This window comes from Papio anubis, chromosome 2 (assembly GCF_008728515.1).
Source record: "Papio anubis isolate 15944 chromosome 2, Panubis1.0, whole genome shotgun sequence".
NCBI lineage: Eukaryota > Metazoa > Chordata > Mammalia > Primates > Cercopithecidae > Papio > Papio anubis.
Genome location: NC_044977.1, coordinates 155035832 through 155053362, shown reverse-complemented (window position 1 = coordinate 155053362; position 17531 = coordinate 155035832). Strand labels below are relative to the sequence as shown.

The 17531-nt window shown below is 38.3% G+C and overlaps 1 protein-coding gene across 1 annotated transcript in view; it reads right to left on the bottom strand.

Annotated features, from left to right (window-relative positions):
- The window catches only part of STAG1 (stromal antigen 1), a 327523-nt gene that overhangs the window by 292632 nt on the left and 17360 nt on the right, over window positions 1-17531 (bottom strand). Inside the window, exon 3 of the mRNA XM_031663744.1 lies at window positions 12875-13039. Coding sequence (XP_031519604.1) covers window positions 12875-13039 — 165 coding nt within the window. The remainder of the gene's footprint in view (window positions 1-12874; window positions 13040-17531) is intronic.

Below are 17531 nucleotides of genomic sequence, written 5' to 3'. Positions count from 1 at the left end.
CTAATAGCTTTAATGAGTGACCTGCAGAATAAACACTGGCAGTTTGTGGACAGAGTCTTTTTTCCAAAAAAAAGAAGAAGAAGAAGATAGATAAAAATGTTTAAGCAAAAAAAAATAAGATTCCCTCGGCTAGGCGTCATGGCAATATGCACCTGTAGTCCCAGCTACTCAGGAGGCTCAGGCAGGGGAGGATCACTTGGGCCCAGAAGTTTGAGGTCAGCCTGGACAACACTGATACCCCATCTTTATTTGAAAAAAAACAAAAATCTGTTAAGTGAGAAGCAAAGCACACGCATTCGTGGTAAAACAGACAAGAAATATGGCTACTGTGCAAGTTCAAATAAAGCCAAAATTTTCTTTTCAACAAGATAACTATAAAGTAGAATTCAGGATGAAGATGCCAAATCTTTCCATTTGGAACCAGAGAGAGTTAATTTAAAAAATTAAATGCAAGAAATAAAAGCACTGTTCCTCACATAAACTCATTAAACCTTTAAAAGGTATTCTATCACTTTGAAATGACCCTGGGGTATCATCTTAACCTTTTTCTTTACATACTATCAAAGACATCATTCAATGGAGACCTCTTACATCTACCTTTGCTGAATTCAAGAGTCATATTTCTTGACCCTGGACCAAAAGGAAGAAACAGTATTAGAAACAGCACTTCAAGAAAAGTTGGGACATGAAGTCAGAAAGAGAGGTAGTCCTGGGTCAAAACCATCAAACTGAAGAATGGAAGGAAAGGGAGGAAGGTAAGTTGGGGATGATGATGGAGGAAGTATCTGCCTTGGGTCAAGAATTAAGTTTCAATCTGAATTGATCCTGAACCCTTCCTTTATATCTTCCCTACTACAGACTCATACTTGCTGAGATAGTTTGGCTCTGTCTCTATCCAAATCTCATTTTGAATTGTAATTCCCATAATCCCCATGTGTCATGGGACAGACCCGGTGGGAGGTAACTGAATCATGGGGGCGGTATCCCCTATACTGTTCTCATGACAGTGAGTTCTCATGAGATCTGATGGTTTTATAAGCATCTGGCATTTCCCCTGCTAGCACTCATTTTCTCTCCTGCCGCCCTATAAAGAGGTGCCTTCCACCATGATTATAAGTTTCCTGAGGCCTCCCCAGCCATGCAGAACTGAGTCAATGAAATCTCTTTTCTTTATAAATTACCCAGTCTCAGGTATTTCCTGATAGCCATGTGAGAACAAACTAATACACTTGTCCATATATTCAACTCCCTCAATCCTTGATCTCTATCTTCTTATATTTCCCCAACTTTCTCCTGATAGTGATCACCAGAATTACAATGCCAGCAACAATGGCCACCAGGACCACTACAATGGCAACGCTAAGGTTAACTGCCAAATATTTCATGGTGGGTATAAGTAGGTGGCAATTTCTTATCCACATAGAGATTACCAGCAGAAGGACTCTTTATACAACTGCATTCTGGGGCTGCCACAGGCCTAAGAGTAATTTATCCTTAGCCCTCCCCTCAAAATAGGCAGGGCCCAGCAATGTCCACTGCAGACAGTCTTCTGAAAGGTTTTCTGCTACAACTTGATATAGATGATGCACTGCTTGTAATGCACAACCACCATGTACTTAGAATGGAGCCAATGGCAGTCACAAAAGAGCCACTGGCAGCTCAGCTTCTTTGTCTGAGTTCAAAGGCACAGACAACTTGGCAATAATAATTTGTGACAAGAGTGTTGTTATCATTGGCTCAGGTCTTCCTTTTCCAAATTGTGGATGCTCACTAGGTTCACCTACCAACACAATGATATCTGGCTGCACTAGTGGGTCTTTAAATATCCTTTCTGCCACAGCTGGGGTTAGGCAGGCAATTAACATCCAAAAAGGTATGTTCACTAAAGTGCACCATGCTCTGGTCACTCACGCATGTTCTTTCAGAAATAAGGGATATAAACTGGAACAGTTCCTCTCAAAAGCCCAGTGCCTGGGACCAGCCTGGGACCCACCCTGCTCCTCACCTCACCCCAACACGTAGCACATTAACTTGTTCATGGTACGCATTAGGTGCGATGTATCTGGCCTTCACCACTAGGTAAGAAGCGTCAGGCCCAGATTACCTACCAGGGCCAGGCAAGAGGAATGAAAACAGCACAGGAGGATATCCAGAGGGGGCCTGGAATAAAGACCTAGAGTCAGCTGCCTCCCATTGGGCTGCCTTAGCAGCTTCTTCCTTTTTAAAATGGAAAATCCAATTTTGACAAACATCAAAAGGTATACTGCTAAAATTACAATAAAATATACTTTAATGATTATTAAAATGTTAAGAATTTCAATTATTTCACAATCCACCACTCCCCATGGAAAAGACCACGTATCTATGATCTTTTACATACGAGAGAAATAAACATCTATCTTGGTTAAACAACAGTTATTTTCAGTTTTCCTATTTTATCTTCAGGCAAAAACTCTAAATGCTTAGAATATTATATGATTTTAAATTCTATACCCAATATTTTGCACTGTAGCAGTCACAGCTATTAACACATTTCTTGTATTATACATTCAAGTATTAATTAATTCTATTCAAGTACTTATATTTGCTTAGTTCAACAAAATTTTACTCTTTAACTTCATTACAGTATTTCTGTCTTTCAATGTGTTCTCCCCATCTTTGTCATAAAGTTTCATTTCAATCAACAGTATATGTGTCCTCTCATCTAATGTATCAGTATCATTTGTTTATAATTACAATCCTTATACATTCTTTGGCCATTTTAATACTTCTTGAAACTTTCAAGCTTCTCAATGAATGTTAGAAAATTATTAAAACACTTTTATCCATTCTATTAATAGCTCAGAAATGCATACAAGCCCTATTACAGTTACTATGTAACTGTCAGTTCTACAACTTAGAAGTTAACAGGTGGAATTTAAATAAACCCAAAGCTGCTTTCCTCTTTCCTTGGTATAGTCATAGAGTAAAACTCAAGCCCAGCTACCTACTGGGGGAGAATTCCTCTCTGTTTGATGATACGAAGCGATTTGGCATGTATAACCCATCTATAATTCGGAAGTTGGAAGAAAACAATGTCACTATAAAAGTCCATACTTTTCTTTGACACTAGAACAAAGCTTACTAACTCTAAGGGACAGAGAATGTCTGATCACAATCTCTAAGACACCTACCTCTTGCCCAATCATATTTAAATGGACAAAATTAGTTTCACCCTCAAAGTCAGTTGTCAAAAGCAAACAGAAGACCAAATTGCCTCACTAAGTATACTTAATTTATAGGCTAACAACAGTTCCTTATTCACATAAGCTGTTATCACTACACTAAGACCAAAGAAAGTTTGCTTAGTGTTAATCAACAGTTTATAATTGTATATTAATAGATAATTTGATTGGTATAAACTATTTCTTCTTCTAAGACTAGAAAGTCCATGAAGATAAGGGTCAGGTGAGTTTAATTAATATTGTAGCCCTGCGCCTAACCCAATTAGCTTGGAATTTTTGTTGAATGAATAAATGACAGTCCAACTTCTTTTTTTGAGACAGAATCTCACTCCCGTTGCCCAGGCTGGAGTGCAATGGCACAATCACAGCTCACTGCAGCCTTGACTTCCTGGGCTCAGGTGATTCTCCCACCGCAGCCTCCTGAGTAGCTGGGACTACAGGCACATGCCACCATACCTGGCTAATTTTTGTATTTTGGTTGAAATGGGGTTTTGCCATGTTGCCCAGGCTGGTCTCCAACTCCTGGCTCAAGAGATCTGCCTGACTCAGCTTCCCAAAGTACTGGGATTACAGGACTAAGCCATCATGCCCGGTCCTATAGTCCAACTTTTATAGTTGATATATAGATGCACAAAATGAAAATGCCAATGGATTACAGAAATTCACTTAAGCTCTTATTAACTCATAACTACTAAAGTAAAAAGTATCACTTAGACTAAATACATAGCTTGAAAGTTCCAAAATTCAACATGTATTTAATGTCACAGATCTAAAAGTCAGAATGTACAAACTACTCTCATAGCCATCCTCCAATACCTATAGTCACACAAATTTTCTTTCAGTCAACATTACCAAGTCAAACAACTAGGGACCACCTTAGATTTCTTCCTCTTTCTCATTTTTCATAATCATTCCAGAGCCTTAATATTTGCAGAATCTATCACTTCCTCTCCATTCTCACTGACCTTCTATAAATTTGAACGCTCAACTTCGGGAGACGGAGGCGGGCGGATCACGAGGTCAAGAGATCGAGACCATCCTGGCTAACACAATGAAACCCTGTCTCTACTGAAAATACAAAAAAAAATTAGCTGGGCATGGTGGCGGGCACCTGTAGTCCCAGCTGCTCAGGAGGCTGAGGCAGGAGAATGGCGTGAATCTGGGAGGCGGAGCTTGCAGTGATCCCAGATCACGCCACTGCACTCCAGCCTGGGCAACAGAGCAAGACTCCGTCTCAATCAATCAATCAATCAATCAATTTGAACTTTCTTTAGTTCCCTAATGGTCAGTGTTTATATTTAAAAAAAAAAAAAAAAAAAGCCTTTGGTCTGATTCCAGCCTTACTTGCCCACCAAATCATCATCTAAATTGCTCCCAGAAAGGCATTTCTAAAAATGAAAATACAAACAAGTCATTTACTTTCTAAAATACCATCAATTTTACAAAAAGTCAAAACATTCAATGCTCAGAATGTAGTTTCTCTCAGCTCTATTTTTACAAGGGCATCTTATGTCCTCTATGGTCGGTAATAGATTTTATCTTTGCATTTCCTGTTTCTAAATTAAGAAACGTCTTCTGCTACTGCCTACCAAACTCCTACTCCTTGTGAAGATGCTGTGAACACTGTTGAAATGGCAACAAAGGATTCTGAATATTACATAAATTTATATGATAAAGCAGTGACAGGGTTTGAGAGGACTTCCTCCAATTTTGAAAATAGTTCTACTGTGGTAAAATGCTATCAAACAGCATTGCATACTACAGAGAAATCTTTCATGAAAGGAAGACTTTCCACTAGCAAAAAGATTATGATTCACTGAAGGTTTAGATGTTCGTTGGCATTTTTAAATAGTATTCTTAATTAAGGTACATACATTGGTTTTTTTCAGACATAATGATATTGCACATACAATACACCATAGGGTAAATATAACTTTTATATGTACTAGGAAGCCAAAAAGTTTGTATGACTCACTGGAACCAAACCCACAAAATCTCTGAGGTATATACCTGTGTATCATACAAACCTTTGTGGTCCTATCCTTTTTCTCCTATCTTTTCAGAAAGTAATCAATATAAAAAACATGATGTTAAATAACCTTGAGTATATGTTCACACTTTATAAGTACTGTAGCATCATGTGCTAATGCATCATTCTGCAATTTGCATTGAACCCTTAAAATCCATTTTAAAAATTTATTTGTACTGGTACCTAGAACTCTAGTTTACTCATTTTAAATACAGTGAAGAATTTCAGGCCAGGCATGGGGGCTCACATCTGTAATCCCAGCACACTTTGGGAGGCCAAGGCAGGTGGACTGCTTGAGGTCAGGAGTTCGAGACCAGCTTGGCCAACATTGGGAAACCTTGTCTCTACTGAAAACACAAAAAATTTAGCAAGGCATACTGGCGCACACCTGTAATCCCAGCTACTTAGGAGGCTGAGGCACAAGAATCACTTGAACCTGGGAGGCAGAGGTTGCAGTGAGTTGGGACCATGTCACTGGCACCCCAGTCTGCGCAACAGAGCAAGACTGTGTCTTAAAAAAATAATAAGAATTTTTTTTCAGAGTTTAAATATGCCACAGTTTATCAATTATCCTGTTTATTATAGAAATTTGGGATTTTTTTTTAGTATAAACAAAGCAATGAAAAAAAAATTCATTCCTATATATGCCTTTTATAAACATGTAAAAAAATTGTATACAGAGGTTATATCTAAGAATTGAATTGGTTTTCTTTAATGTTACATTCTCAGTAAAGAAAAGAAGGAAAAAAGTGGTTTCCACAGTGTAAACACTCATTAAATATTTACTGACTGAATGAAAACGGGATAGTCAGTCATTCAACTCTTCTTGATATTACCAAAATATTCTCTAAAGGAGAATCTGTACACAGATCTGTACTCTCATGAGTTGCTGTTCTACAACCTTACTGACTATTGGTATAGTCAGGCCTTTTTAATTGCTCAATATGATGGGTTTTTAAAATAGTATTTTATTCTGTTCCACCCACATTTTTTATTAGATTTTTATTTTGTACTTCACTGATTTTACTTCTATCTTGAATATGCTCTTGTTTCTGATTACTTGTTCTAATTGGTTATTAATGCCATACAGAAGGCTACTGATTTTTTTAATTTTAATTTTCTATCCAAATTAAATTTGGATAGAATGCTGCTGAACACTCTCATTAGTTCTAACAGTCTATGGTTTCTCTTGAAATTTCAACACAATTATATCCTCTTCCAATAGGGATACTTTTGCATCTTCCTCTTCAATTGCTATAGCTCTTCTTTCTTTTTTTCTTTTCTTTTTTTAATGCATTGGTTAGGTGTTTCAGTACTGAACAGCAGTGATATATGCTTGTATCCTGGGAATACACCTAAATTTCACTGTTATTTAAAAACGACATAATCTGAGCTGTAGGTTTGGAGGAGATAACCTTTACAAGCTAAGGAAGTTTCCTTTTGTTCCTAATTTATCAAAAGTCTCTGTTTATAAAAACTATTAGCTATATTTTATCACATAATTTTTCCAAACATCCTACATCACTTCAGGTAAGTATAGGCTTTTTCCTCCTGTAATGAGATTATTTGGACATTATACTAAAAGATTTTCTAATATTAAACCATCTTGGTATTCCTAAGATAAAACCTCCTGGTCCTAAAGTTTTCTTAAACTCAAATATTTGGGTTTAGTTGACCTTCTTTAACCTTTCTATTTAACTTCCATTTCTACTTTTATTATTCCTCTCTTCACAGTAATGTTAGGTTTGCTGTTTTTCTTTCTGGTTTCTTTTGCTTTTGCTTAGCATTAATGCCCTTAAGATAACACATCTAGCCAAATAATGCTTTAGCTGGCTGCAACATTTTCACTAACATTTCTTTCACTAATATTCACGTTACAACTCTGTGTATTTCCTCTTTAATACAAACTTTTAAAAAGCACATTTTTATTCTTCCAAGTATAATGCAATTTACCAGGAGAATTTATTTTACTGTGTATTTCAACATTAACTGCATTATAAAGAAAAGGATCAGACATTCCTTGACGAAATCTTTCAAAATTTCCTTAATACTTCAGTTATACTATACTATTTACAGCTATGTAATTATTTTCACTTATCTTGCTCACTCCTGAGAACAAACTTTGGATCAAAGGAAATTTGTCTGGAAATTTCTCCAAAATTACCTCTTCAAAAACTGTATCTAAGACCGTCTGGTGATTCCTCAAAGAACTAAAGCCAGAAATATCACTTGAACCAGCAATCCCATTATCGGGTATACACCCAAAGGAATATAAATCATTCTATTATAAACATACATGCACATGTATGTTCACTGCAGCACTATTCATAATAGGAAAGACATAAAATCAACCCAAATGCCCAAAAATAATAGACTAGAAAATGTGGTATGCATGCAGCCATTAAAAGGAAAGAGATTGGGCTGGGTGTGCTGGCTCAATCTTGTAATCCCAGCATTTTAGAAGGCTGAGGCAGGAGGATCACTTCAATACAGGAGTTCAAGACCAGCATAGGGAAACATGGCAAAACCCTGTATCTACTAAAAATAAAAAAATTAGCTGGGCATGGTGGCATGTACCTGTAGTCCCAGCTACTTGGGAGGCTGAGGTGGGAGGATCGCTTGAACCCAGGAGAAGGAGGCTGCAGTCACCTGAGATCATGCCAGTGCACTCCAGCCTGGGCAACAGAGCGAGACTCTGTCTTAAAAAAAAAAAAAAAGGAACAAGATCGTGTTGTTTGCATAGATGGTGATGAAAGCCATTATGCTCAGCAAACCTAAGCAGAAACAGAAAATCAAACACCTCATGTTGTCACTTGTAAGTGGGAGCTGAATGATGAGAACAGCTAAACACATTGGGACAGTGGGGAAACAACAATGGGGCCCGCTGGAGGGTGGGGGATAGGAGAAGGGAGAGCATCAGGAAGAATAGCTAATGGATGCTGGGCTTAATACCTAGGTGATGCAATGAGCTGTGCCGCAAACCACCATGGCACACATTTACCTATGTAACAAACTTCCATGCCCTGCACACGTACCCCTGAACTTAAAATAAATGTGGAAGGGGGGAATAAAAACCACTTTATCTCTTTTCTTCCCTCTGATTTCTTCCCTTGGTATATTCTGGAACCCTTCAATCTATACCAAAGTATTTAAATGGCTCTTTCATGTTTTCTTACCTCCTTATTTCTCTGGGCTACATTCTAACTGAATGTCTAATAAATGCCAATACTTGAATTCTCCCTCTCATGGCACCTAAAGCAGTATTTTTCCTCAATAACATAATGTACTGCTTTTTTTTACTTTTAAGAATTTACTTTCAATTTTCAAGGCTGCTCCTTTTTCATATCTTGTTTCATCTGTTCCTTTATTTTGTATAAGACAGAATTTCTTCTTTCACCTCTCTAGCATCTTTGACATACTTATTTATTACTTTATTATTTATCCCTCCCCTCTTATGTTTCTGTCATTACCTCCATGGCAGAACCAGATCACATAAAAGAGAAGAGTGGGAATTTTCAGACTCTTTCCTAAGACAACATTGGGAATTTTTACAGACGCAGTCAACAACCAAAGGAACAGACATTTCAATTCAGGTGTCAGTTATAAGAATTATGTCTGTCTTCTCCCTTTCCTCAGCTTTTGATTTCCTGTAAGTGATGTTTTAATATAAATTGCCATGTAAACTACTATCCTTCTGAATATTAAAGGAGCTTCTATTAATAAATACAGGGACAATAAGCACAAACTGGGTGTCTCAAGGGCAACTTGAGATATACAATTACTCTAAACATAAGCCTATGCAGTAGTTATTGGCACTTTCCTTCACCCTGCTTTACAAATGGGGAGACTCACATTAGGCCTTGGCTTCACGTAATAAGCCCAATTCGATTCTCCTATTCTTCGTGAAGCACTTTAACACTCAACAGCCAAACTCCTGGCTCTAAGTATACGCTTCCCTGCCCTAAACCCAATCCTGTTCATCACTTCCTAGTTTTCTTCCATACAAACCACAGAAATACTTACTTTGTTTCTAAATCACTGATGTCTACTTGTATTATCTTGCTCTTTATTTTTTTGTTTTTGAGACGGAGTCTCGCTCTGTCACACAGGCTGGCGTGCAGTGGCACAATCTTGGCTCACTGCAACCTCCACTTCCTGGGATAATTTTTGTATTTTTAGTAGAGATGGGGTTTCACCATGTTGGCCAGGCTGGTCTCAAACTCCTGACCTCAAGTGATCTACCGGCCTCAGCCTCCCAAAGTGCTGAGATTACAAGCGTGAGCCACCGCACCCAGTCTAAAGAAGTACTATTTTCAATACAACAAAACTGCAAACAATTCAAATAAAATCTAGTTAAGTAAATCATAACCCAGCTATTTTAGGAAGTATTGCACAAATAATAAAAATCAGAAGGTAAATTCATAGGAAAAAAGGGCCCAACAGACGGGCACATTAAAAAAAAAAAATCACAAAAGTTTATAAATTATTTTAAATATAGTAAAAAATATAATATTAATAATTAAAATTACAGTAAAGTAAAAATAAAACGAAGCAGATTTCAAGAAACAGTAACAAGAAATTGAAAGGTGGGTTAAAACCAAATTATGGAAGGTACCAGAGTCCTGACTACTGATCATTATCTTTCAGAAAATGAGAAACAAAAAGTTTCAGCCAAAAACAGCTCATGCCTGTAATCCCAGCACTTTGGGAGGGTGAGGTGCGCAGATCACTTGGAAGTCAGGAGTTTGAGAGCAGCTTGGCCAACATGGTGAAAGCCCATCTCTACTAAAAATACCAAAAAAAAAAAAAAAAAAAAAATTAGCCAGACATGGTGGCAGGCACCTGTAACCCCAGCTACTCGGGAGGTTGAGGTAGGAGAATCGCTCGAACCTGCGGTGCAGAAGTTGCAGTGAGCTGAGATCGTCCACTGTACTTCAGCCTAGCTGACAGAGACTCATTCGCAAAAAAAAAAAAAAATTAAAAAGTTTCAGCAGAAGAGACACAGCACAAAAGAGCATAATTAGAAAACACTAATATGGATGAAGAATAGAATACCGTAAATTAAAACTGAAAAGACTCCTATTGGTCAATGTTTTATTTTAAATATAGATGACAATAAGAGTTTGTTCATATTAAAAATAAGGATGGGCATTAAGCTTTAATACAATATGCATGAAAATTATTTTTACATAAATATCTGATAAAATAAAGTCTTACATTTAAAAAAAGCGAAGGAAGGCCGGGCATCGTGGCTCACGTCTATAATCCCAGCACTTTGGGAGGCCGAGGTAGGTGGATCACGAGGTCTGGAGATCGAGACCATCCTGGCCAATGTAGTGAAGCCCTGTCTCTACTAAAAATAAAAAAATTAGCTGGGCATGGTGACGTGTGCCTGTAGTCCCAGCTACTCTGGAAGCTGAGGCAGGAGAACCACTCGAACCTGGAAGGCGGAGGTTGCAGTGATCAGGGATCACGCCACTGCACTCCAGCCTGGTGACAGAGACTCCATTTAAAAAAAAAAAAAAAAAAAAAAAAAGAAGCAAAATACCTGAAATGCAATTATTAAAATTTTACATAAAAATATACTTCTCTCATTTTTCTGCTTGTATTTCTACCTAAAGGTAGGAAACAACAGAAAACGTCTTTAAAATTAATGCTTCTGTAACTTGTTAACAATTCTTCTATTAAAGTATAATGAGGCCGGGCATGGTGACTCATGCTTGTAAGCCCAGCACTTTGGAAGGCAGAGGTGGGTGCAAGACTTGAGGTCAGGAGTTTGAGACCAGCCTGGCCAACGTGGTGAAACCCCATCTCTACTAAATATACAAAAATTAGCTGGGAGTGCTGGCGCACACCTGTAATCCCAGCTATTCAGGAGGCTGAGGCACAAGAATCCCTTGAACCTGGGAGGTAGAGGTTACAGTGAGCCAAGATCGTGCCACTGCACTCCAACCTGGGCAATGGAGCAAGAGTCTGTCTCAAAAACAGAAGTATAATGAATAAATTATCAAGCTTAATGGCAAAAGGTCACAAATCTATTTTTATATTAAACTTATGTAATTTACATATTGTCATCCATTGCTTTGGGTAACTGGAACTTCAATACATGTTTCACCATTTAGCATCATCCCACTATTTCACCTCCTTCCTTGCCCACACAAATTCCAAGACTCTCGAACACAACATATCAATCTGGTAACATACATAAAAAGAAAGAAACACTAAACACCCTTAAGGGCTTTAAAAAGAAATATAGGTTAAAAAAAAAAATAGAAAGTATACTAATGAAAAGTTGTCTGTTTTAGTTCTAATAGTAATTCTGTTTCACAGTTACCGTTTTTTTTTTTTTTTTTTTTTTTTTTTGAGATGGAGTCTGGCTCTGTACCCCAGGCTAGAGTGCAGTGGTACAATCTCGGCTCACCGCAACCTCCACCTCCTGGGTCCAAGCAATTCTCCTGTACACTTCTTGTGAAAGGTGCAACAGTACAATTTATGGGAGAGAAATATAGTGTTCATATATCTCACGGTTTAAAAATATCCTTTAGCCAAATAATTCCACCTCTATCGTTTTAAAATTTTTAAAAAAGTAGAGACAAACATAAACAAACACATTTTATGATAGTGATAAAAATATACACACTAAAGAAAACCAATTATGGCTTATCCTTATAATGCATGAGTGAGAATAGTGCTCCTGCAGAATACTTAATATTTATGGACTAAATGAGAAGAGATAAAAGAGTAAGAAAGTTACGGCTGGGCGCAGTGGCTCATGCCTTGTAATCCCAGCACTTTGGGAGGCTGAGGCAGGTGGATCAGGAGGTCAGGAGATCAAGATCATCCTGGCTAACATGGTGAAATGCCATCTCTGGCGCGGTGGCTCATGCCTGTAATCCCAGCACTTAGGGAGACCGAGGCGGGTGGATCACGAGGTCAGGAGATCGAAATCATTCTGGCTAACATAGTGAAATGCCATCTCTACTAAAAAAAAATACAAAAAATTAGCCAGGCGTGGTGGCGGGCACCTGTAGTCCCAGCTACTCAGGAGGCTGAGGCAGGAGAATGGTGTGAATCTGGGAGGCAGAGCTTGCAGTGAGACCAGATCAGGCCACTGCACTCCAGTCTAGGCGACAGAGCCAGACACTGTCTCAAAAACAAAAAAAAAAAGGGGGAAGGGAAAGGGAAAGGGAAAGGGAAAGGGAAAGGGAAAGGGAAAGGGAAAGGGAGGCAGTTACAAATGATGTAGTTCTGATTATTCCTAATTCACTACTTAAGAATTTTTTTTATACCCTTTCTTCTTTCAAATACTCTAAAAGACACATATGTTACTTATACTAAATCAGATTCCAAAAAAATATATCAAAACAATAAAAATTCTCTTGGGCAGCTTCTAGTAGGCCTTTTTACTTAGAACAATTTAAACAAAAGTACATCTTACTATTAAACACCCATTCCTGACACTCTTTGCAAAACAAAGCAAAATAAAAACCTTTCAGGATAAACTGAAAGGTTGCTTACGTAATCAACAGAAGTATATAAAGTGCCAATATATACACTAACTGATTCCACATAAGTTATTAACCGTATTGCTTTATACATGAAATAAAAACTTAAAATTTACCTGCATTGCACTTTTCCCCAGTTTCACCACCTCAAATAATGTGACAGGCTCCCCTTCACCATTCTGTTGAGGGTGCCCATTAGCTCTTCCACGGCCTGCTCCTCTAATTCCAGCTTCAATTCTGCTCTTCTCACCTGGAGATTTTCGAGGTTTCTTATTTGTAGACTGAATAAAAAGATAAAAAAAACATTAAATTCGATTTAGGTTGACTTTGCTTTATATAAAATGATCACTACTATAGAAGAAATATAATCCCTAACCAAAAAAACCTTTAAAATTTCTTCTCAGTGATTAAAAAAAGTACAAAGAGCAAAACATAAGTTTATATATAAAAGGTATGAACGTAACTTTGTTTTTTGAGACAGAGTCGTGCTCTGTCGCCCAGGATATAGTGCAGTGGCACTCTCTTAGCTCACTGTAGCATCCTCCCCCCAGGTTCAAGCGATTCAAGACCTTGCCGTTATTTAAAAAATATATACATATGTATACGTGTATATATAAGTATATATATTTATATTATATATAAATATAGATTTACCTGCAGAAAATGGACGAAGCAAAACCAAGAAGAGTCCAGCTTCTGGTGAAGCCGGAGAAAAAGAAGCCAAGTCTGATTAATATCATATACTATTATCAGTGGTGCCTCTATTCTAGTACAATCCAGAGGAATATTTTTATCAACTATTGTATAAATGCAAGTTGTTTAGTAGCTCTAGAAACATTTTTAAGAAGGGAATCCCACCCACATCCCATTGTTAAACTGTAAATGCTTCTTGTTTTTAAGAGGTGAAATCATTCACCGGGTATTTTTTGGTACAACCAGAAAATAGGGTGGGATACTGAATTGTGGGAGGTTTTGACTGTCTTGGCTGTCAGCTTAACATTCCATAGATGGGGGTTACTTTTCATATCCTAAAATACAAAGCATATAAAACGGCAATATGGAGTCATAGTCCTGAATCAAAAAAAATTTTTTGCATTTTAATGTCTTGGATACTTTAAATTATTTCTATTCCATGTTGGTTTTTTAGCAGAATTTTCTTTTTTTTTTTTTTTTTTTTTTTTTGAGACGGAGTCTTGCTCTGTCACCCAGGCTGGAGTGCAGTGGCCGGATCTCAGCTCACTGCAAGCTCCGCCTCCCGGGTTCACGCCATTCTCCTGCCTCAGCCTCCCGAGTAGCTGGGACTACAGGTGCCCGCCACCTCGCCTGGCTAGTTTTTTGTATTTTTTAGTAGAGACGGGGTTTCACCGTGTTAGCCAGGATGGTCTTGATCTCCTGACCTCGTGATCCGCCTGTCTCGGCCTCCCAAAGTGCTGGGATTACAGGCAGAATTTTCTTTCTTTCCTTTTTTTGAGACAGAGTCTTGCTCTATCACCCAGGCTGGAGTGCAGTGGTGCGATCTCGGCTCACTGCAACCTCCACCTCCCAGGTTCAAGCAATTCTCCTGCCTCAGCCTCCCAAGTAGCTGGGACTAAGTTGACCGCCACCCCTCCCAGCTAATTTTTGTATTTTTAGTAGAGATGGGGTTTCACCATATTGGCCAGGCTGGTCTCGAATTCCTGACCTTGTGATCTGCCCACCTCGGCCTCCCAAAGTGCCCTTTAGCAGGATTTTCTTTAAAAAAAAAAAACACAAAACAAAAACAAAAACAAACAAACAAAAAATCACTCCTTGATAATGGCTCTCCCTGTCAGAATTGTGCGCACTCTAACATCTTTGGTTGTGGTTCTCCTGTTTTCCTAATAACTTTGTTAATGTGCAGTGAAAGACTGAAAAATTGAGTATGCTGTATGTATGCTTTTAACTGAATTGGAGAAGTGTATTTAACAGCTTATCAACATGTGAAGATGCTGGTACTTGATAGCCTCAAGGAAAATCTGCCTCCAAATTTAAGCTAGAAAGTCACTGGAATAACTTTAAAAAAGAATTACAAACTTTTTAAAAAAATTTTCGGTATGTATGTTAAGAAGTACGCACCAATTGAAATGTCTGTGTACTAATCCTCAACACACCACAAAATCTCAATTATGAAAGAAAAAAACACATTCACTCTTTGTTCTGTGAAGTTCTAAGGGTTTTGACCAATGACTGGTGTTGTGTATGCACAATTAATGGTTATCATGGAAAATAGTTTGCTTTAAAAATCCTGTGTATTGCCCATTGAACCTTCTGTCTTCCCCTTCTCAGGAAACAACTAGTTTTTACTTTTTAAATCATCATTATAGTTTCCTTTTTTCCACATATTAATATATGGGTTGAGTACCCCTTATCTGAAATGCTTGGAATAAGAAGTGTGTCAGACTTTCAAGATTTTTCAAATTTTAGAATATTTGCACATACATAATGAGACATCTTGGGGATAGAACCCAAGTCTAAACATAAAATTCATTTATGTTTCATATATACCTTACACACATAGCCTGAAAGGAATTTTACATACTTTTTTTTTTTGAGACGGAGTTGCACTCTTGTTGCCCAGGCTGGATTGCAACGGCACAATCTCGGCTCACTGCAACCTCCGCCTCCTGGGTTCAAGCGATTCTCCTGCCTCAGACTCCTGAATAGCTGGGATTACAAGCATGAGCCACCATGCCCGGCTGATTTTCTATTTTTAGTGGAGATAAAGTTTCTCCATGTTGGTCAGGCTGGTTTTGAACTCCTGACCTCAGGTGATCTGCCCACCTCAGCTTCCCAAAGTGCTGGGATTACAGGTGTGAGCCACCGTGCCCGGCCATAATATATTTAATAATTTTGTGTATGAAGCAAAGTTTTGACCTTTTTTCTTTTTTTTTTTTTTGAGACACAGTCTTACTCTGTTACCCAGGCTGGAGTACAGTGGCACGATCACAGCTCACTGCAACCTCCACCTCCCAAGCTTAGGCAATCCTCCAGCCTAAGCCACTTGAGTAACTGGGACTATAAGCACTAGCCACCGCACTCAGCTATCTTTTTTTGGTAGAGGGGTTTTGCTATGTTGCCCAGGCTGGTCGCGATCTCCTGAGCTCAAGCTATCTGCTTGTCACACCTCCCAAAATGCTGGGATTATAGGGGTGAGCCACTGCATCTTGCCTTGATCTTGGTTTTAACTGTGACCCGTCACATAAGGTTATGTGTGGAATATTTTATGTGACTATATGTTGGGATTCAGAAAGTTTCGAACTTCTGAGCATTTCAGATTTCAGATTTTTGGATTAGGGATGTTCAACTTGCAACTGGAGTCAAACAACACGTAGGCCTTTCAGACTAACATCTTTCACTTTAATAATATGCATTTAAGATCCATGTCTGGCTGGGCATGCTGGCTCACACCTCTAATCCCTGTACATTGAGAGGAAGAGGCAGAAGGATTGCTGAGGCCAAGAGTTCAAGACCAGCCTGGGAAACCAAAGCAAGACTCCTCCTCTACAAAAAAATAAAAAATAAATAAATTTAACAATTAACAAGAAATAAAAATAAAAAATATCAAAAGATAAAATAAAGGAGAAAAAAAAAAGAGAGAGAGAACAAAAAAAATTAGCTGGACATGGTGGCTTGTGCCTGTAGTCCCAGCTATGCAGGAAGATGGCTTGAGCCTACAAGGCTGAGGCTGCAGTGAGCCATGATCGTTCCACTGCACTCCCTGCAGCCTGAACAACAGAGCAAGAACCTGTCTTAAAACAAAAACATTCATTCATGTCTTTTAGTGGCGATTTAAAAAAATTGTTGAATAGTATTCCATTCTATGGCTGTATCACATTTTGTTAGCCATTTACCAAATAATGGGCATCTGGGTCACCACTATTAGGCAATTACAAATAAAAAACATTGACAAGCAGGTTTTTGTGTGGACTTAATTTTTTAAAATCAGCTGTGTATATATACCTAGGGGTATAGCTGCTGGAACTTTGAGTAAGACTAAATTTAGCTTTGTATGAAATGGCCAAACTGTCTTTCAAAGTGGCTGTACCATTTTGCATTTCTACCAGCAAGAAATGAGAATTTCTGCTCAGTGCAGTAGCTCACGCCTGTAATCCCAACACTCTGGGAGGCCAAGGTGGGCGGATCACGAGGTCAGGAGAGTGAGACCATCCTGGCTAACATGTTGAAACACCATCTCTACTAAAAATACAAAAAAAAAAAAAAAATTAGCCGGGCATGGTGGCGAGCACCTATAATCCCAGCTACTCGGAAGGCTGAGGCAGAAGAATGGCGTGAACACACAGGGCCCGGGCCCCAGTGAGCTGCGATCAAGCACTGCACTCCAGCCTGGGCAACAGAGCAAGACTCCATCTCAAAAAAAAAAAAAAAAAAAAATCAGAGTTCTGTTGCATCACATACCTCCCAGGAAACTGATATTGTCAGAATTTTAAATTTCAGCCATTCTAATAGGTATGTAGTAGGATCTCATTGTTGTCTTGATTTGCAATTCCCAAATGACAAATGATTTGAAGCCTTTAAATAGTTAATAATTATTTTTTAAAGACAGAGTCAGGGGAAGGGAGAGGGATAGCATTAGGAGATATACCTAATGTAAATGACAAGTTAATGGGTGCAGCACACCATCATGGCACATGTATACATATGTAACCTGCATGTTGTGCACATGTACCCTAGAACTTAAAGTATAATAATAATAATAATAACAAACAAACAAAAAAGAGTCTTACTCTGTTACCC